At 45.1% G+C, this 22981-nt stretch overlaps 1 protein-coding gene across 2 annotated transcripts in view; it reads left to right on the forward strand.

The window, feature by feature from the left end:
* The window catches only part of LOC126548600 (band 7 protein AGAP004871-like), a 499956-nt gene that overhangs the window by 471199 nt on the left and 5776 nt on the right, over positions 1–22981 (forward strand). For both annotated transcript variants that reach the window (XM_050196857.3, XM_050196858.3), the window contains 3 exons: positions 7893–8096; positions 11108–11163; positions 21665–21743. In XM_050196857.3, coding sequence (XP_050052814.1) covers positions 7893–8096; positions 11108–11163; positions 21665–21743 — 339 coding nt within the window. The remainder of the gene's footprint in view (positions 1–7892; positions 8097–11107; positions 11164–21664; positions 21744–22981) is intronic.

The raw sequence follows: 22981 nt of genomic DNA on the forward strand, positions 1-22981 counted from the left end.
TCCTTCCTACCTCTTTCTTTTTTTTTTCCTTTTATATTCCTGTAGTGTAGCGCGGGCAAGCTTTTCCATCAAACTAATGCCCATGGATCTCAGGCTCTGTCCGAAATCACTGTCACGTTACGTAAGTCGTCGAATCTTCAGGCGTTGAGTCCGTGAACGCGACTGGTCAGAAGCGCGACTATCCAGAATGCTGCCAACTCGTAGTGCAAGGAGGCGTCACAGGGAGAAGAGGGCATCCTTACTTCACCGAATTAGAAGTTTTCCACCAAACTGTGGGAAATGCTTAAACGGGTATGTGAAGCCAAAGCCCTCCTCCCGTCAGGTAGAGACCTTTTTAAAGGAGTACTGAGGTGGTATTTTCGACTCTTAATTTTTTTTGTGTTGGGTGAAGCCCTTAAACCTCTATACTATAGGAAAAATGTGGCAAGCCTCGGAATACCCTGAGTATTTTAACATAATAGTTTTTCTACGTACCAGTTTCCGTTTATTTTCCCAGGAGGTGAGTGTGTCGTGACGTTGAAGCTAGACACGTGGGAACAGGACATTGTGCCTTCTCCGGCTCACTCGATGGTCGGTTATGCTACTACGTAGCGCTGCACAATGAATAGAAACATCGTAGACAACCGAGTGAGCCGGAGAGAGTGTCAAAAACGTCGCGATGTCCGGCTTTCCCGTGTTCACCTTCTCTGTCCCGACACACTCCTCCTACTGGTGAAAAAAAAAAGAAATCGCAATTGGCTCGTAGAAAAGCTATCTTGGTAAATTATTTAGGGCATTCCGAGGCTCGTTACTCTAATAAAGTGATAGCTTTCTTTACCTACTTTGGCCACTTTGGATGGTTGCACGATCTCGCACAATAAACAGCGGCACCATACCAAGTGACCCAAGTTGTCTACTAAGTAAGTGCTGGCTGCTGTTCTGTCTAGTAGACAACTCTTCGTTGGGTATGGGCGGCCAGTGGGTATTTGTCCCCAACTGACAACTTCGCTCTGTCCATTCTTGGCCAATTTTGGCGAATCCCCCAGAATGGATGTTCCAAGGTGACGCAAGGGATATGTAACCTTAAATACAGGGTGTTTCAGCGAACACATTCAAAAATTTTTAAAGCTTGCCCGTGGCAGATACCTCAATTCTAGTTTATGAGCCGGTATACTAGAAACGGCGGACACTACTTGCACAAAAATGAAATGCAAAACCGAATAATTAACAAGAATTCACTGATTAAATTTTTGGCTAATTATCTTATGACCGATACTGCAACTTACAAATTCTAGCAGTGGACTTCGCAGGGCGGATCCACTTGGAACGAACTCTCAGGACTGCACCAGTTTCGAGATATAAATTTGCGGAGAAATGCGTTGGCGTTCCAGTTACTTGTGTGCTTCAGTGCATGAAACGACGTTTTGTTAACAAATTACTGATGCTACGCCCGAAAGGCGTAGCATCAATTGCGATAGCAAATAAGTAGATACCTATACGAAGTAAGGAGAGTAGTTTTATCGGTCGTATAAGCTTTTTAACATTCGCTTACTAATAAATTAACAAGCATGGCGCCACGCACGCACAAGCAAAGATGAACTCGATGACCTCGAAAATTCGCTGTCAAAACACTGGAGTGAGGAAGCGCGACAGCAGCAGCGAGCGAATGGGCTTTCGTGCTGCCTCTCGCTTCAACGCTAAGTGGCGAAAACACAGCGCACATGAAGCTATCAGCACTCAGTCCCCATCGCAGATCGTTTTCAAGACAGGCACCGCATGACCACGCCAAACGCAGCAGCTGGCAGACTAGAATCCCCTCCCCTCTCCTCCGGTGTCTTGCGCCCGACAGAAGATGGCGCGCGTCTTCCCCGCTTTCCTGCCTTGCCCGCACCAGATTGGGCCACAATCATCGGCTCACCCTCGCACGCTTTCACCTGCGCAAACAGCATACGGCGCGCGCGGACGATGTTATCGCCCTTTATACGGAACATCACGGTAACGGCGACGACGACGGTAGAAATGCGCCCGGAGTGTCCATATAATTGAAACGAATTATACGTTTATATATGCACGACAAACTACGTACATCAGCTTGACGCACGGGTCATGTTTCTGTTATTTGAACGCACTAAAAGCATGTACTTATAGTCAACTATGCTGGAAACAAAATATTTATCCCCCTTAGCAATATTGTGTGCCTAGGGTCACGTTTTCTTGAATCACGAATACATTGCATGCTGTCACAGCGCGGATAAAGGGGTCTAACTTGAGTTAGGTTAAATTCATGATGAATGCGCTATCATGCGCCATCACGATAACCAACTACAATGGTGCCGCGTAGCGGCTGGCTAAGAAGCAGCGGTGCTTTTGACTGTAAACGTAATATTTTCAGTACAGAACATGAGCCAAGACTAGTTCATGTAGGAAGTTCCGCAGGCATTATTGAGCTATGTGAGGTCTTCCAGCTTTTATGCTGGCGTTGACAGTGGTGCATTACCTCTTATTTCTATGCATAGTTTACTTTCTTTCAATTTCTACCTCTTTCGTTCTCCTTTTCGACGCCTTCTTCACTCCCGCCAGATAAGTAGCCTACTATAACATACTTAAATTAACCTCACTATTTTCAATGTTACCATTTCTCTCGCAGCATCTCTGTATTCATTAAGACTAAATCTTTTTTTTTCTTTTTATTCTTTTTGTCATCGCTGCAAGTCGCCAGCACGAATTTAACGACGCATATCAGTAGTTATCTGCACCAATAAAAAAGAAAAATGGGCACAGGCGTCCACTTGCCCGACACTCGTCTTTCTTCAAATGTGAACAGCATGAGGAAGGATCCCGCACCATCCACTTTCCTGTCAAAATGCTGGGGGCACATCGTATACGTACCCTCTGTACGTTAGAAGCTTTCGTTATTACCCTTTATAAAATGGTACTCCACTGAAAGCGTTTTCTCAAAAGACAACCGTTGTTTCTTGCAGCGCAACCTTCTTTTACAGCAGTGAAGCTTCGCTGCAGTGAAAAAAAAAAGGAGATAAAAAAAAAAACGTCATCTGTCTTCCCTTGTTATCGTGCCTCCTAAGTGCCCCGTTTTGCTACCAATCTCCGTGTCAGACGTCTACGGAAAAACAAAATTTCGCGGTGCCACGGTCTGACTTTGGCCCGTGATGCAAGCAGGTACTTTCAGATTCGGTTCGTTAACTTTTCCTGATTCTCCTTACTCAATGTTTTTACCTTCCTATGTTTGTGGAGTTAAGAACCCTCAACCGACAGCGAGTCGAAAAACGATCAATCATGGGCGCGCTGCTATAGAGTTCCCCAATACTTTGTTCTTTCTTCCTTTTTCTTTTTTTTTCCTGCGTTGGGCTTAGCTCAGGTCTTCGTGACTTGAAACTGCTTTTCTTTCTTTTTATGCCAACAGTGCACTCATCGCATGTCACGTTACGAATCGTCATTTTACCGTGTTCTGATCGGGATGACAGTTTCAGAAATGGCTATTTGCCCCGTGCCCACAAGTATGTGTGTGTGCCCAACGTTTCTTGCTTGCGCTCTCATCACACGTATACTATTCCATCTCGCCGTCGTTGCCTGCCGGAGTGAAACAAGGCTTCCGCACGGCCGGGATCGTGGTGCCGGGTTCTTAAGGCAAACATACGGCGCCACAGCTGCAAACTGGTTCCCGATGAATCCGGCAGATGCCCCGAAGTCCCAAGCCACCGGCTTTCTGAGGTTCTGTTTTTCGTGTGTCCCAGCGTCAATGCGACGTAGTGACTTTTTTTAATTTCTTCTGTTTACAACAGAAAAGAAGCACAAGCTAAAGGCCGTATCGCCGGACGTAGGCATCTGCATCTACAATTCGTAGCACGCAGGCCGTACACAGCACACAAATTCAAAGAGACATGCTGAAATCAATACGACTCTCACGATACACAATATTATTTTCGTGAGATAAAAAAGAACGTCACTAGTAAGATACAAAAATACCACGCAATACACTCGAGGTACATTTTGTTTCAAACTACAACTGTAGCTTGAAAAGAGAAACATAAGGCACAAAAGAAAGAGAAAAAATGCGAGAAATTGAAAACATCTGACAGTTTATACTGCGGTTTCAATCGGACAAACTCAATGTTGTTCGCAATAAGAACCGATTTATATGATTTATTCGAACCCTCCATAATTTCGTCATCATAATCACGCAGAAGATTTAGCAGTGAAGGTGCCTGGTAACTGACTAATTGTTTTCCACAATTGGTTCTTATTTTCAGTTTTGTCATATTATATCGTCTCATATAAATAGAAAGAATCGGTGTGGGATGGATGGCTATTACCTTCAACGCATTTACACAGTGCTGGAGAGGTAGATGAAAACTTGCAATCACCGAGAACATTCTACTTACCTGCTCGAAGGAACATGATAATGACGATGATACTTGCTTTTTCTTATTTAAAGCGAAGCTTTCTTTGCCTCTCCCTTCGACTTTCCCACTGCTGCTGCTGCTGCTACTGCTATGGGCTGCTACGGTTGCTGCTGTCCTGCACACCACATCGGAGGGTAGTTGAGAGCGTGTGTATACATGACCGGGGCGAATCAGAGAGGAAAGGCGACGCTAGAAACTCGTTTTCACCCCACCGCATCGAAGGTGCACAATGCCCTCTGGAGCTTCCTGGGCGTCGCTACATTAACCTCCTGACAGCTGTAATTATCCGTGACTCCCCTCAGAAGCATTGCAGAAACTGCAGCGGTTCCCTTTCTACTAAAGTGCGAGTCCAGAGAGGACGTAGATAGAATTGTATGGAGGAGGGAGGAGAAGAGGCAGTTTCCATACAAGGGGAGGGGGGAGCTGACACGAGAAAGCAAGCAAACCATACTACTATACGGCGGCGTTTGCGGATAAATTGGATAAGCTTAAGTTCAAGGTACGGTACAGTACGTTGCGGTGTGCATCTCGCACGTCATGCAGAAGAGGCAGTTTCCATACAAGGGGGGGGGGGGGAGCTGACATGAGAAAGCAAGCAAACCATACTACTATACGGCGGCGTTTGCGGATAAATTGGATAAGCTTAAGTTCAAGGTACGGTACAGTACGTTGCTACTATTTCTGAAAAATAAGCATCGTGCAAATATGTCAAGCGGACAAATTACGCAGGGAATGCAGAAGCAGAGCCGCATTAATGAAAACGCCCCGAAGGGTCCAGGCGACACTACGGAACCGGTCGACCATCAAATCAACACTTCTGTGCCCGCCGCGGTAGCTTTGCGGCTATATGGCATTGCTAGAGGCAGCGGATTTGATCCCGAACGCTGCAGCCGCATTTCGATGGGGGCGAAATAGGAAATGCACGTGCACTTAGATTTCTGGACACGTTAAAGAACATCACGGTGTCAACATTAATCCGGAGTCCGCCACTACGACATGCCTCGTATTCCGATCGTGGTTTCGGCACGTACAGCCCCATAATCCAATTCAAGCTTAATACTGCCACGATGCGATGTGCCATGTGAGGCAATGACAATGCTCAACCCTCTCAGAGGTCATGAAATATGGTGCACAACAACGCCTCAAGCAAACACCTCTCCCTGTGTGTTCTGTGTACTACACAGACAAACAGCAGTGGTGCACGCGAGGTAACGTTTAACATCAACTCACCACCGTTAGACTAAACGTTGAAGAAATTAAGCTTTAGCCGTGAGCATCACCGCTAATTATCGTCAATCAAAACATCCAACACGGAAAGCTTCGCTTACATCGATTCCCACAGTGCGTGGGAGCTCCATAATTGTTTTCTTTTAAATGTGTCACAAAATGCAGGAATGTATCCTTTGGCGGTGTTATTATTGAACGTGGTGTAGTAGGTTATTGTCATGGGCCCCGCTGTTTCCGTCTGTGTATTTGGTTTTGGCTAACCAATGTTATCACGCATGCGACAGGCTAAATCTCTCCGCTATCGAACTCTATTCTATTACGAAAGAACCATCCATTAGTGTTCGCACCTTTTGTTGCACTTCTCGCAGCGACAGAACACTTCAGTGTCGTTTCTCATGTGAAAACTCCGATACAACTAGAGCGCGACACAAAATGAGAGAAAAACGACACACATTAGCGATAATTACAGCCGTTTTAGTCATGTCCGCAGCTTTTATATGCAGCAATTTCAGGAATGTTCAGTCACCCGAGGCAAAAGAAATTGTCGGGATAACAAGAATGTATAAGTAGTCTGTGACATAGTTACAACGAAAGCGAAAATTTTCATGCGCCCGAAAGTAGCACGAATATATTAGAACAGAGAGGGAGAGAGAGTTTTTCTTTGAGAACAGCAGATTACAGATGACAGGTTAGTGAAGACAACGTAGTGCTTTACGGACAAGAAGAACAAAATGAAACAAAATATTCACACGCGCGTCTTGAATTTTGTTCAGTATAATTGTTCCGCCATTTGCAATAGCGGTCACGAGCTTTCGCAATAAAGTTTTTTTGTGTTTTTAATGGCCGCGATTGTATTATTTCTTTCTTTCTCTGGTCCTTGTCTGTAAAGTGCTACGTAATATGTACTCATGGCGCACCAACCGAATATGAACCTTAGCACGAAGCTATCTTCCTACTCCTTCCATATTTCAACTGATTAGCCGATGGCTGAAATACGTCATTTATTCGGCATTCTCTCATTTGACCGGTAGCATCATTCCGCTTGCTCCATCTTAAAGCTGCGCTTAAGTAGCGGAAAACACACGTGCCGCTACTGTCGAAAGCGGCAGAACGGGCCGGTGTCGGCTTGATCGCACTGCTCGTCGCGTTTTATGTTGCGACAATCACTTGAAAGCAATGCTACTAGCGCGCTTTCAGCGCTGCGATCGGGGCTCATGATTCCGATGTGAGGCGAGAGTTGCGATGGTGCCGTGCGGCGTTTGTCCGCGAGATTAAATAAGCGCCGTTTTCATTAGACTCCGCAGATTTCACTGTGTGCTGCAGTTGTGCGGAATTACGCATCAAACTGTTTGGATAAAAGGTCATTACCCGAGCGCAAAATTCTGGAACCATGGCCACGCTCGCAGTTCTCTTTATGAGGCGCTTACAATATTATAGTTTGCCATCTGCACCACTACCCGGCGTTCCATTTTTTTTAGCACATTTGCTTCAAATGTGGGCTATTTCCATGCACTCCCAATGCTTGGAAACGTGCATGTGACCTGAAAAAGGATTTCTGACCCGAAAACCGTGCCGCTCGTAGGTGGCGTGTATTGTCACTACACCACACTGCCGGTTCGTTACTTGTGTGTTTCCTTGCTTGCGTGAAACAATGCTTTTCGGGAGAAACCAGGCTTTTTATTCCTTGCAGGTGGTACAGGGGTGTTCTATGTTGATGTCCATTTGATAAACTAGATGTACTAAGACCAGAAGGAAATGTAGTACGTTGCCCCGTTCCCTTTATAAGGACGTGACATTTCTTTTTTATAAGAACGTAGTATACACGTAAACGTTCCGATACAAAGCCTCTAGTTATCTCTCTGTGAGTCTATCTCGTATGCGGTGCCTGATCAACTATACCTCAGCGGTGCGCACATGAAGGACCCACCAAATTATATCACTGAATTCTACCTTCCTTCTTGTCCTTTTTGCTCCCACTATATTTCTATGCTTCCAGCGTTAACGCAGTCAGCCGGACGTAGCTTCGGCTAACGTCTCCATCTTTCTGATATTCTTTTTCATACTTTTATTCTGCTCACACTCAAATGGTTTCATGTTGGTGACACTGAACTGAAAGTTTTCTTTTTTTTTTTTTCAATATGCATAGTATCTGCTGCCTCACGAAGATTATGTATAGGATAAGTTCCAGGCGTGTGAAGCCCAGAACTTAACGTTTATTCTTTATGTTGTCTCGTACATAAACACGTTTCTCTGGCCTCAATGCAGATTCTGTCCAAGGACTCAGTGACAGTGGCCGTGGACGCGGTGGTGTACTACCGCATAAGTAACGCGACCATCGCCATCACCAACGTAGAGGACTACGGCCACTCCACCAGGCTGTTGGCCGCCACCACGCTCCGGAACGTGCTCGGCACCAAGAACCTGTCGGAGATTCTGTCTGAGCGGGAGTCCATCTCGCACGTCATGCAGGTAAGCCGCCGCTTTACGGTTACCTCTGTACTGGTGCCACCTAGCGGAACGCAGGGTGTATATACTATCTGCTAAATGAAAGGCTCGACCGTATACTGGGAGGCACTCGGTCGCGCTCGAACATCTTGAGACCATCCGTAAGGTAATCGACATACTCTTAAAAACTGCGACTAAATGGTGCGGCTCAACTGTTCATCTCTCGTCTCAGAGTAGTGTAGTACTGCAACCACGATTTGATTGTTGGTCGACAGTATACACGCATGCGTACAGCAGTTGATGACCAACTAAATGCGCACTTGCATTGTGATGGAGCTTTCATATGCTCTCAAGTTTGTTGTATTTAATGTCAAGTATGGGGGGCTTGAATGCTACAGAATTGTGAGTACGGGCAAGGCGGACACATCGCTTGAAAGTCGCCTCTCTCAATATTCTACTTGCGGGGTCCCTTACTTTATGTTTTCGTGCATGTGCGTCTTCTACTCAAAAAAAGGCTCACATTTCGATCGCCTCACCCACAAGAAGGGCATGAAAATGGACGTTTCAGTTGTTTCTTATTTTATATTTATTTTTGGCACTAACGCACAGGGTGAGAGCGCCGCTCTCCGTGCAATAGCTCATTTTGCGAGTCGCGCAGGTAGGCTTTGCTGAATCGTCTGATGAGCAAACGTGTAAATGAAGTCTTTGGAAATACACTGGCTCGAGTGTGGGACATAACTTCATGTTTTCAATGTCAAACCACTGCGCCATGGTTGTACCTGCTCCAGCGCTTACAGATTGCAGGAAGCAGTAAGAAAATGCTTGTTGTCTAAACGAGAGTTATTTTGTTTAATTCTCCCGCGAGTATAGACTATGCCGGCAGTCGGAAAGTGCAGTCCAGCGACGGATGACATGGTGCAGGCAATTCTTTTCCTTGTATTTGTTTTATTCGCAGTGCAAGCATGCGGGAAAGAAAATAATAACGCTCACCTTAACGGGAAAGTTAAATAAACTACAGGGCGTGCCAGCTATCATGCGCCAAGATTTAAAAGTATGCAGATGCCACGTAGCTGGACAGAACCCAGGTAATCTTTTTTTGCCGTCGCCTGGAGATGCTCAGATTATATTTTGCATTCCGCATAATTACATAATTAGCCCTAATTGTTGATTGAACTTCTGAAATGTTATAATTAGATGACAAGTGCCAATAAGAAAATTGTAGAGCAACATGAAAAACTCCCGATACAGCTTTCTGTTGTTCAATAGTTGCTACTTAAAAGTGTTTTTCCGAGCATGAAATAAGCTCGCGAATATACGCAAAGTGCCTCAAGCGGCCAGTCGCGCGGCAATTCTGCGTGTACTCGCGGGCTTCTTTCACGCCCGGAAAAGCACTTTTATGTAGCACGTGTTGAGAAACAGAAAGCTGTATCGGGAGTTTTTCATGTTGCTCTACAATTTTCTTATTGGCACTTGTCATCTAATTATAATATTTCAGAAGTTCAATCAATAATTAGGGCTAATTATGTAATTATGCGGAATGCAAATAATCATCATTTACATAATTGCTTGCTCTGCAAAAACTGGTAGCACTCGCAACGTTTGTCTCTGCATGTCCGCGTTTGCTGGTGTCGTAACGACAGTGCGGGAAAGAAGAGTTCGTCTTTGCCCCAATCACGCTTCCCTTACAAATAAAAATACCACAGTAGGCGCAGTCTCGTATGTTCGCCGCATGAAGATGCAATGCGCTTTTACGGGAGGAATGAGTCACGTGTCAGGACGACGCGACACGACGTGTGGACACGTGTAGTTTGCGTTCCCGCCATGTATGCTGACTTGTTAAATTTGCTCTTTACAGAAAAGTGCATGACGCAAGCATTTCTGACATGCCCGGCTGTGTCTTCATGTTAGAAATGTTCTCCCCTTGCAACCAGGCAGTGATTCCAGCAAACATTTGACAATCCATTTATGTACGCCGTTAATATCGTGAGACGGTTATACTACAGACTGCTGTTAATGAGTAGAACGTGGGGATTTGAAGTGCCCCGTTGCTCTTTGTGACGTCGGTCATTAATCCGTTCAAAGCTGACAACGTTTATTGCGCATGCAGACGGCATTTCGCCTCAAATTTGGCTGTACAGAACGCACTGAACTGCTTCTATCGTATCAAAAAAGTAATAGTTACTCTAAGAAATTTTTGTTAGGGGGTTCTTTTTAATCAATACCCGAAGCCAAACAATTGCCACGGTCTCCGAAAGAAACATTGCTCTCAGGGTTCCAGATTGGAAGAAAAAAAAAGGTTGTATTAGCGCTTTTTATTCCAAAAAAAAGGAAACGCCCAAGCTCATGCGTGAAGAAGTAGAATAACAGGGAAAATGATGATGGCTATGTACAAATGAAAACGACGAAGTACGTTAATAGTGCTTGCACTACATATGTAAAAGAGCATAAATACACAGAGGAGTAAAAGAAAGTATAAGTATACAGTTAACAACTATGAAGAAATTATAATTGATTACCTGTAAACATTGGTTGAAAACACTAGTGCAGTGATAGGTATGATTCGGCGGCTGCATGCACAAAAGAAAATGAACCTGACCTGCAAATGCTCTTCATTGTTGATGCGTTCTAGTCCGAGCTAGTCAGTAATTTATGAAAAACTTATTCATTAAACAAAAATATGTACGTGAAGAGCTTTATCTCCTCTGAAGGAGCCTTAATTTCTGTTGTGTCTGAACCAGGGTGAAAATTCACGCATGGGGCAGTCCCGTGAGAACTTTTGCAAAAGAGAGAAGTTAAAAACGTGTTCTTAGCCTAAAAATTGTCATTCAAAGCAAGGGCTTTGCAAATTAACAAAATCTTGTGCAGAAAGCAGGTATTCATTAACGCAGCGCTAGTATCAATAGCTCTATGCCGATCTCGGTGACTGCTGTTATCTCAAGAACCCGGCAGTGTGGAAAGAAGAATGCAGTAGGTCGCATAGTTTTTACTGCTGAGCTCTTAATTGCTCTTTTTTCCTTCTCGTCTTTGTTGAACAGGCGAGCCTGGATGAAGCCACCGACTCGTGGGGCGTGAAAGTCGAACGAGTCGAAATGTGAGTAATACTTGTAAATCACAATTGAAACAAAGTGGCTGGCAATTTTTATTTCGGCAAATGCCCTAATCATCAATAATTAGCCCAAAACAGCAGTTGTTGTCGCCGCTCGTGTGCATTGTTATGTTGTTGTTGTGTTCAGTAGTCGATGTCCAAACCATTTTATCAAGAGAAAGTGCGTTAGATCAATTATATTGCTACAGGGAGTATACTGTACTCGCAGACAACGTTTTGTGGCTACTCAGGAAAAATCCACAAAACCAAAACGTATGCACACCTTCCAACTCTCCAGAATGCTTCCTAAAGTTTACGAAATTGGGGTGGTTTTACGGTTTTACAAATGTTGCATGAACTATTACGAAAAAAATAAATTTAGCTTTGGAAAAAATTTCGGTCGTCTGTCTACGAGCATTTTGTTATAGTCTTCCTTGACTGAAAAGACGCAAGAGGGGTAGTTGCTTCAAGAGTTGCTTCAAGAGCTTTCTGCAAGTTATTGCAGAAAGCGAAATCTGCGACCGAAACGTTGTTAATGAAATCACTATGATCTAAAAGCTTCGTCTACAGATGAATCATGGGTAATAAAGTGCCTATGTATTACTAAAAAAAAGCGAGTACTCATGACAAGCTTTACAGAAATGTTTGCTACCCCTTCCTGCTCTCCTCTCAGTCTCGTGTGCGCGGGATTTTACAAATTTTAAACTTGACGGATTGGCAGGTATGCGTATGTGTGAGAGTCCTGCTGAATATAGTACCAAGGTTGATGATTGCTGCTCTTAAAGTAGTGACTGCAAAATGCAATTTCTTATATTTGCTTTGAGTGTTTCCAGTAGAAGTTATGCTAGTGTTAGCGATTGTATACTGGCCGAAACTCAAGCATGTCGAAATAAAGCACGCGCTCAATATCAACCATCTCAGTAGGTATGATGGCACCCATTACTAACCTACACCCGCCTCACAATGAATTCATCGTCGTTCTCTGACTATGCGCTACTGTCACGAGAAATGAGTAGCGCCAAAATATTTCTCATTCTCCCACGTAGTGTCGATCATGAATCCGGAAAGGCAAAACGTTTTTATTTGTTTATTTATTTATTTGTTTGTTTAAATAAAGCAACTTGATTTCAAACTCCCCGAAACCTAATAGTATTTGTCGCTGTATTAAACCACGTGTCAGAAATTGTAACCCGTTCAAATATCCGTTTATTTCTGTCTCGAACAAGCAAGATAAAAGGAATAATATCGAGCTTTTCTCACCTTGATTCTCGGCTATGCTGCTGCCGTGGATGGCAAAGCCTAAACTGAAAGCGATATGAAACCTATCTGGGATGGTTGGGAGTTCCAATAGACGAGCAGGAGCCCTGTCGTGGTAGTTTTTCTTGTACACAGCCACTAGTTTTTCTTGTACACAGCCACAGGAAATATTGCTGTGTATATATATTATATTATGGGGTTTTACGTGCCAAAACCACTTCCTGATTATGAGGCACGCCGTAGTGGGGGACTCCGGAAATTTTGACCACCTGGGGTTCTTTAACGCGCACCTAAATCTAAGTACACGGGTGTTTTCGCATTTCGCCCCCATCGAAATGCGGCCGCCGTGGCCGGGATTCAATCCCACGACCTCGTGCTCAGCAGCCTAACACCATAGCCACTGAGCAACCACGGCGGGTATATTGCTGTGCGATCTACAACATGATTTGAATATACACGTAAGGAATTCCACTAATGAATATGTATGAAGAACTATACACGACACCTTATAGCATAAAGTAATTCTGGCTTTATTCCAATCTGCTGACGTCAAATTTACGTAACCGCCGACACAAGCATCCGGTGGTGGCCTCCATCGTTGTTTGAAGAGGCCGATGAAACTCTCTCTTCGTTTATAAAAAGGCCACTTTTGTTTGTTTTGAAAGCAGTTAACACTGCCTTCCTTGACATTCTTGTTTTTAAATCTAATTGGCTCACCAGGGGCGAGGAGCGCAGAAAAGGGGAGAGGGTTTCGGTGGGTCCGAGCCAGTGAAGTGAAAGTAGATAACTGGAGGAGGAAAGTTGTACTGGCGTCTGCGATTGGGCCCGCTTCCCCTTGCTTAGCTTGCACTGGCCGGTCGAAAATTGCGGCGGCGTGCACCGGGAGTTAAAAATGCCGCTAGAACTGATCGTCAGTGAAAAAGAGTTGCTAGAGTGAGTCGTATACGTGGGGCTCGACTACGTTATACTGCCACACAAACGTTTTTATTATGCAAAGAGAAATTTATTTTCCCGGACAACTCCGAGTGGGTAGCCATCTTTTCTTTCTTTCGGAACAGGGCAGTCTCTGGCTACTCAAAAAAAGAAAAACAATTCTTTCTTTTTTCGGCATGCTAATGCATCTTTAAAGCGTGCGCGCCACTTTGACGTGGCGAGTTCTCGTGGTTTTGTGACTTCACGTGACGGAGAGGACGACGTGGGCGAAGCCCCTAAAAAATTTGACCAATGGCTAATGGCGAAATAATTCATACAATCAGAACCAAAAAATTCTATTGTTAAACCTAATCATGTATAATCAGTGTGCACACGTCGTTTCAAATGGGGAGTTTTCACTGTTTTCGTGGCGTCGCTTGACAGACAGGTGAAGTGGGTAGACCCCAACGATGTTTGACCAATCCTGGAGGACTAGTGGCAGAAATGCAATAGAAACATATTAGAATAGCTTTACGTTATAGCGCTCATGGTGACATGTAACCTAATGATAGAAATAAATATCCTGTTTATATTTTTCTATCTTTTTTTACTTTAGCATCGAAGAGAGGTGGTAATGATGAAATTGTTTATTCCCAACACCCCCCACGTTAGCTCCGTAGCTGTGGCGTTCTGCTGACTCACTGGGTCTGGAGTTTTGGTTCTCGGCAACGTTGGCTCAGTTCTCAGGGAAGTGCAGAGGAATCCACAAACGTTCGTGCTTTGGGGGCTGTTTAAAAAAGACTCAACGTGGCCAAACTTAATTTCAAGCGCTCTGCTAAAACGTTTCTGAGCCCCTGCGTTACGATGCGGCGTGAAACCCCAACAGCCGACCATGTTCGAGTATTCATTATGTTTAAAGGGGCTGACCTCGGTATACTCTCCAGATTTCCTTGCTAAATTGAACAACGATTATGAACCTCCATGATTTAAGCATAATATAAGAAATGACATGCAGCCCTGTTGAGGCACATTACGGTTGATTTCATCATATTTAATCAGGGCAGCTTCCGGTCAGAGAACAGTCTATATATTTTTTATTGTCGCTCGTGTTTATCGACAAAAGATTCAACTTCCTACCGAATGTAACATGCTCGAAAGTGTAGGGAAGCAGAGTCTGTCACATGTCACTGAATCTACGACTGTTATTTGCCATTCACGGTACAAACGGTAACACAAGCTACTGAATATAGTATCATCCATACCCCCGTTGTATGAAACTAATGCTGGCGTAGTTTGTTGTACTGCTCCAAATACGCCCACAATGTAGGTCGTCGCTCAGTTGACGCAGTGGTCGCGTAGCCATTTTGTCCTATAGTGTAGCCGGAGCCCAGCCCGGGACCGTCATACAAAGCCCGGGCCCTGGCTTTGTATGCTTGGACTCCCGCCTCTTTTCAGAAGAAAAGCTTTTGGGCGCGTGGAGGAGTGTTGACTGTGCCCAACGTGCCATAAAAGCACTTACGAACTTTTTAAGTGAGACTGGTTTAGATGATCGCCTATAGAAGCTGTGAGACGTGTAGTCAGTGCGAAATGTGCTTGCGCAAAAACTTTTTGTGGCAAGATTACTTTTTGTATGGACAAGATTACTCTTAGTGTATTGCGTCTCCAGTGCGCATCCGCATATTGGACAACGTGTATATAGTATCTCATTGTACCATATCATAATCATCCGCCACCTACCTTTCCCTGTATTTCCCACTTCCCCATTCCCCAGTGAGGAGTAGCAGGCTAGAGACACGCTCTCCAGGCCGACCTCTCCTCCTTTCTCTCCATTAAAATCTACTCTACTCCGGGCCCACCCTGGGCCCTTGTTACTAAGCTCGGGTCCGGCCCGGGCCCGGACACACATTACTAAGCTTAGCTATGACCCGCGTGTGCGTGACCAGGGGCACTATACCGTAAAACTATTCCAATATGTTTTTATTCCAATCTCCTGACGTCAAATTTGCGTAACCACCGATGCAAGCATCGGGCGCATCGGTCTGAACAGACCAATCAAACGCCCTCCTGGTTCATAGGGGGTCACTTTCGTTTACTTGAAAAACGAATAACATCGCCTACACTGAGCGGCTTCTCTTATCTAATTGTCTGACAAGAGGCGAGGAGCACGCTGAAGTGGAGAGGAATTCGATGGGGCAGAGCCACTGCACTGAAAATCGATAACCGGATGAAAAGGGTGGTGCCGGCATCTGCGATTGGTCCGCTTTCTTTTACTTAGCTTGCGGTGGCTGGTCGAAAATCGCGGCGGCATGCATCGCGAAGCTTAAGAAAGACGCTAAAACGGATTCTCAGCAAGGAAGAGTTGGCAGAAAGAGGTTGTAAACGTGCCGAAAGTGCTCAAAAACGTTACACGTCCACGCAGGAAGTTTTATTATACGCACATAAACCCATGCTATCCGGCAGGTGCGAGTAGCCAGTGCCTGAGCGAATGGCGGCAACTATATTTTATTCCTTTCGGAACAGGGCAGCCTGCACCTATTCAGAAGAAAATTCAGTTTCGCTCGGCGTATTAATGCATCTTTAACGCGTACACTTCACTTTGACGCGTTGAGGTTTTGCGGTTTTGGGAGGTCGCGTGAGAGGCAGGTGAAGTGTGTGCAGCCCGAAAACTTTTCACCAATCATCATCATCATCATCATCAGCCTAGTTACGCCCACTGCAGGGCAAAGGCCTCTCCCATACTTCTCCAACTGCCCCGGTCATGTACTAATTGTGGCCATGTTGTCCCTGCAAACGTCTTAATGTCATCTGCCCACCTAACTTTCTGCCGCCCCCTGCTACGCTTCCCTTCTCTTGGAATCCAGTCCGTAGCTCTTAGTGACCATCGGTTATCTTCCCTCCTCATTACATGTCCGGCCCATGCCCATTTCTTTTTCTTGATTTCAACTAAGATGTCGTTTACCCGCGTTTGTTGCCTCACCCAATCTGCTCTTTTCTTATCCCTTAACGTTACACCCATCATTCTTCTTTCCATAGCTCGTTGCGTCGTTCTCAATTTCAGCAGAACCCTTTTCGTAAGCCTCCAGGTTTCTGCCCCATATGTGAGTACTGGTAACACACAGCTGTTGTACACTTTCCTTTTGAGGGATAGTGGCAACCTACTGTTCATGATTTGAGAATGCCTGCCAAACGCACCCCAACCCATTCTTATTCTTCTGGTTATTTCAGTCTCATGATCCGGATCCGTGGTCACTACCTGCCCTAAGTAGATGTATTCCCTTACCACTTCCAGTGTTTCGCTACCTATCGTAAACTGCTGTTCTCTTCCGAGACTGTTAAACAGTACTTTAGTTTTCTGCAGATTAATTTTCAGACCCACCCTTCTGCTTTGCCTCTCCAGGTCAGTGAGCATGCATTGCAATTGGTCTCCTGAGTTACTAAGCAAGGCAATATCATCAGCGAATCGCAAGTTGCTAAGGTATTCTCCATCAACTTTTATCCCCAATTTTTCCCACTCCAGGCCTCTGAATACCTCCTGTAAACATGCTGTGAATAGCATTGGAGATATCGTATCTCCCTGTCTGACGCCTTTCTTTATAGGGATTTTGTTGCTTTCTTTGTGGAGGACTACGGTGGCTGTGGAGCCGCTATAGATATCTTCCAGTATTTTTACATATGGCTCATCTACACCCTGATTCCGTAATGCCTCCATGACTGCTGAGGTTTCGACTGAATCAAACGCTTTCTCGTAATCAATGAAAGCTATATATAAGGGTTGGTTATATTCTGCACATTTCTCTATCACTTGATTGATAGTGTGAATATGGTCTATTGTTGAGTAGCCTTTACGGAATCCTGCCTGGTCCTTTGGTTGACAGAAGTCTAAGGTGTTCCTGATTCTATTTGCGATTACCTTAGTAAATACTTTGTAGGCAACGGACAGTAAGCTGATCGGTCTATAATTTTTCAAGTCTTTGGCGTCCCCTTTCTTATGGATTAGGATTATGTTAGCGTTCTTCCAAGATTCCGGTACGCTCGAGGTTATGAGGCATTGCGTATACAGGGTGGCCAGTTTCTCTAGAACAATCTGACCACCATCCTTCAACAAATCTGCTGTTACCTGATCCTCCCCAGCTGCCTTCCCCCTTTGCATAGCTCCTAAGGCTTTCTTTACTTCTTCTGGCGTTACCTGTGGGATTTCGAATTCCTCTAGGCTATTCTCTCTTCCACTATCGTCGTGGGTGCCACTGGTACTGTATAAATCTCTATAGAACTCCTCAGCCACTTGAACTATCTCGTCCATATTAGTAACGATATTGCCGGCTTTGTCTCTTAACGCACACATCTGATTCTTGCCTATTCCTAGTTTCTTCTTCACTGTTTTTAGGCTTCCTCCTTTCCTGAGAGCCTGTTCAATTCTATCCATATTATAGTTCCTGATGTCTGCTGTCTTACGCTTGTTGATTAACTTAGAAAGTTCTGCCAGTTCTATTCTAGCTGTAGGATTAGAGGCTTTCATACATTGGCGTTTCTTGATCAGATCTTTCGTCTCCTGCGATAGCTTACTGGTTTCCTGTCTAACGGCGTTACCACCGACTTCTATTGCGCACTCCTTGATGATGCCCATGAGATTGTCGTTCATTGCTTCAACACTAAGGTCCTCTTCCTGAGTTAAAGCCGAATACCTGTTCTGTAGTTTGATCCGGAATTCCTCTAGTTTCCCTCTTACCGCTAACTCATTGACTGGCTTCTTGTGTACCAGTTTATTTCGTTCCCTCCTCAAGTCTAGGCTAATTCGAGTTCTTACCATCCTGTGGTCACTGCAGCGTACCTTGCCGAGCACGTCTACATCTTGAATGATGCCAGGGTTCGCGCAGAGTATGAAGTCGATTTCATTTCTAGTCTCACCATTCGGGCTCCTCCACGTCCACTTTCGGCTAACCCGCTTGCGGAAAAAGGTATTCATTATACGCATATTATTCTGTTCTGCAAACTCTACTAATAATTCTCCTCTGCTATTCCTAGAGCCTATGCCATATTCCCCCACTGGCTTGTCTCCAGCCTGCTTCTTGCCTACCCTGGCATTGAAGTCGCCCATCAGTATAGTGTATTTTGTTTTGACTTTACCCATCGCCGATTCTACGTCTTCATAAAAGCTTTCGACTTCCTGGTCATCATGACTAGATGTAGGAGCGTAGGCCTGTACAACCTTCATTTTGTACCTCTTATTAAGTTTCACAACAAGACATGCCACCCTCTCGTTAATGCTATAGAATTCCTGTATGTTACCAGCTATTTCCTTATTAATCAGGAATCCGACTCCTAGTTCTCGTCTCTCCGCTAAGCCCCGGTAACACAGTACATGCCCGCTTTTTAGCACTGTATATGCTTCTTTTGTCCTCCTAACCTCACTGAGCCCTATTATATCCCATTTACTACCCTCTAATTCCTCCAATAACACTGCTAGACTCGCCTCACTAGATAGCGTTCTAACGTTAAACGTTGCCAGGTTCAGATTCCAATGGCGGCCTGTCCGGAGCCAGGTATTCTTAGCACCCTCTGCAGCGTCACAGATCTGACCGCCGCCGTGGTCAGTTGCTTCGCGGCTGCTGGGGACTGAGGGCCGGGGTTCGATTGTTGTATTCATATAGGAGGTTGTGGCCAAGTACTGCACCAGGGTGGCCAATCCTGCTCTGGTGAGAGAGTGCGTTACCGGTTCTGGTCACCGGGATCAGGCCGCACTCCAGGCCTGTTTGTGCAATTTTCTCAACACACGGTTTTTTTTTTTTTTGTATTTTTCGGTGGAGAATAGCGCGGCACCGGGATTTGAATCACGGTCCTCTTGCACTGGAGACGGATACTCTACCGTCCCCGTAGGAGTTAAATTAAAAATTAATTTATGGGGTTTTACGTGACAAAACCACTTTCTGATTATGCACGCCGTAGTGGAGGACTCCGAAAATTTCGACCACCTGGGGTTCTTTAACGTGCACTTAATTCTAAGTACACGGGTGTTTTCGCATTTCGCCCCCATCGAAATGCGGCCGCCGTGGTCGGGGTCCGATCCCGCGACCTCGTGCTCAGCAGTCTAACACCATAACCACTGAGCAACCACGGCGGGTCCCGCAGGAGTTGTACGCCTCATTTAACCTACAGTGGTGCCCTACTTGATCAGTCAAGGTGGACCAATCTGAGCTCGGTTATACCGCATGGATGGCACTCGGCTAGAGAACCTGGTATTTATGACCTGCACATGTGAGTGTGAGGCCATACATATTTGAAGATATATATCTTTCTTTTTTTTTTTTTTTTTTTAGGAGGGTTCCCGTACAGTGATAAAATAAAGGAAAAGACATTAAAAGAAAGAAAAAAAAAAGAAAGAAAAAGGGGCGGAAAAAAAAAAAGAAAAAGGAACATAACAGGTCATTTGAACTCGTGACCCTTCGATGTTGCCCGGAAAGATAGCTCAGTCGGTTGGTTCGTCAGGCCCCAGGCTACTTTCAAGCGCCACAGCTCCTCCTCCGAGCGTCACACTTACGTGGAAAGAGACTCATGTTGTCCGCGATAGTCGGTTTTTGGAAGGCATACTTTCTAGGAAAAATGGCCGCTCAAGGAGAAGAGCGAACTCGAGCGGCTTTAGAGGCTAGGAAAACTGCCTTAAAATATTTAGACTTGAGGGAAAGCTTCGTTAACAAACTATAACACGGCAATCAGCACTCGAATACGACGAGAGAAATTACTGAGACGTGGAAAATTCCCTTGAAAAAAAATCTGGTTTGCTAGACAAATGCTTGTATGTATTGAACCTCTTAAAAGATGAGGGGTGAAATATGCGCTCACCGAGAGGGCATCTTCAGCACGAGACATCCACAAGGCACCTTACAGAGATGTGGAGAGCTTCGCGGCCGGAACGAAGCATCCCTTCTCCGCCGGCCAAGAGGGGGAAACGCGCTTTCCGATCGCTCAAGGTTGCGCGGACAAAGCATAGCTCTAGCGTCTAGGAAAAGCTTAACCAGGTGCGATGGCGGCACGCATAGCGTGGGAAGCTAGCCGCCAGAATAACTATACCAAGGACTGCTGCTGATGAGGGCGAAGTACCTTCGTGTAATTATAGCTGGGGGCTAATGGCTAAAAGGCGTCGAATCAGAAATAGCTATTTTCCTTTTGTTCTTTCCAATCATGCGTAATCAGTGTGCACACGTCATATCATATGGGGAGCTAGCACGGTCTTCGTGACGTCGCGTGACAGACAGGCGAAATGGGGATGGTCCAAAAAAGTTTTTAACCAATCGCGGAGGGCTGATTGCAGAATTGGAGTAGAAAACTTTTGCAATTGATTTACGTTATAGACGCCCCAGGTCCGGCCTGTAAGTAAATATATATATATATATTTATTTTAATTCTAGAGTGTACCGCATGTGTCACTTTCTCTGGGCGTAATCAGCTGCCTATATATATATATATATATATATATATATATATATATATATATATATATATATATATATATATATCGGGCGAGTTTATGAGCATACAGCATAAAATAAATGCAGCGCTAGAATAATATAATAGTATAGATAGTTGTAATAGTGCAATCGCAAAGTGGTAACATGGAAATGGTTTAAAGAGCGCTTTTTCATATAAATTATTTTTCCTTACGCGGAAACAGTGTTTATTTTGCGGAAAAGAAAACACTTAGAACTTCGTCTTGTTTCTCTATTTTCTTTGCTAAGGTATACTAAGAGTCAGCTCTTTCGACATGTCACTTCAGCCTTTCCTCAGAATGCCTTGGACCATGCAGTGCATAATGTTCGCGTGTGCTCGAAGGCGCGACTTAGGCTCTTTAATGAGTGGGCCCGAATCCGGCCCGGGCCAGTAGCTTCAAGCCCGAGCCCGGCCTGGGCCCACCGAAAACGCTTCGAACTTCTCTGGCACGTGCATGCAGTGCACTGCACCGAAATGCGCTGCACGAATTGCTGCACTGCATCAATGCGCTGCACCGAAATTGACAGCAGCCTCAATTGATCTTACCGTCACGTTTCTTAGTCTGCCGGCCGCGCAGCTTGTAGATGTCGGTGTGGTGGTCAGCCAGCCCGGGAATTGTTTTGCTAGGCAATGCACACGTATGTAACCAAGGCTCGTGGTTTATAAGCGGCCGCTCGCCGGCTCGGCGGCCAATCTGGTCAGTCACTAACCGTGCACTCACGAATGAGCAACTTTGCCTATTCAACCCCTGATTAGCTGATAGTAACGGTAGCTGGTCAACAATGACCTTATAGTGACATATATTGCGCTACTCTGGGCGCTGGTTGACACAAGTTGTTGAACATTCGCCTCGCAGCAAGGACGTCCGGCTGCCTGTCCAGTTGCAGAGAGCTATGGCCGCCGAAGCTGAAGCCGCCCGTGAAGCCCGGGCGAAGGTAAGGCGAACGATCGTCACTGCGTGGGATATAATGCTTTTCCTTAATCGGCATTGTACTTCCCGTGGTCTACGAGCGTGTACGTTGGTTTATGTGTTGTTGTCAGGGGATGTGACATCTCGTCTCTTGCAACATATTGTAGTAACATGCCGTGCTCTTAGCCAGGCTAGCATATCTCGTTTCTCGACAAACCCAGAATATCCCTTTCTTTACTTTAATTTGTGGTGGTTGGTATTAACGGTACGCGGGAAAAAGAAGAATAGTTACACACATCAGTGCTTGCAAAATATAATATTATATCATGTAGTTCTTGGTATCATGTGCCTCTAGATGCTAAATGTGCGAGATATTCTGAAGGGTCACTAATTAATTATGATTAGTAGTAAAGAAACTAAAGGCTAACGGGAGAGCTCCGTTGAATCACCGACTTTCTAAAGAGACAATTCGTCACCACTTTCGGTCGCTTTAGAAACAGTCGCATCATCTTTGTGCTGTAAAAGGAGCTAGCCGCATGGAAGACCCCTTCCTATATATGCGGAGTAATAGGTGTGGCCTACACTTCAGTATGGACGTTTAAGGTCAACAATGCTGCTCCTTCATCTTGCACCGAGAGCAAGGAAGTGGACGATGTAGGGCACCTTAGCTGGTCCTGCAAGTGCTTCTGTTGTGAAATGAGGAAGCTCCGGGGAGGACCACGTATAGTGCACAAGGAAGTGTCACGCATTCTGCTGACATCTCTGCTAGAGACTAGATTTATGGTCTCGTGGTGACACATTTCACAAAAAGAGAAACACTCAAATTTGCTAGGCTAACTCAGCCCGTAGCAACATCACCACCACCATCACGGGGAAGCTATTTGTACGTAAAATGAGCAACTGTATAGATTAGATTTTTTTCATGCTCTCCCACCGGCGTTTAGAGCAAGCCAAGTGTACATAGCCACGACCGCAGCCAACACCTGTCGGTGCTGACTGCGCAGAGACTGCTGGTTTGATGACGTGAACGCTGATAGCGAGCCAGCACTGGCGACAGACGTGCGATAAAAACAAGCTGAGCCCAATTGTGGCCGTTCATTTGCTTGTTCCCGCAGTGTGCAGCAAAAGATAGTCGCCCACTATAGCGCCGAAAATTCTAGTCTACACTATATCATCAGTTGGAATGGTATATCGAGCGGCGAACGTTCTTAGTAAATACTATGACTAGCTTTTGTATGTATTTTTAATGCATTTTCTATATTT

This window comes from Dermacentor andersoni, chromosome 1 (genome assembly GCF_023375885.2).
Source record: "Dermacentor andersoni chromosome 1, qqDerAnde1_hic_scaffold, whole genome shotgun sequence".
Classification (NCBI taxonomy): Eukaryota; Metazoa; Arthropoda; class Arachnida; order Ixodida; family Ixodidae; genus Dermacentor; species Dermacentor andersoni.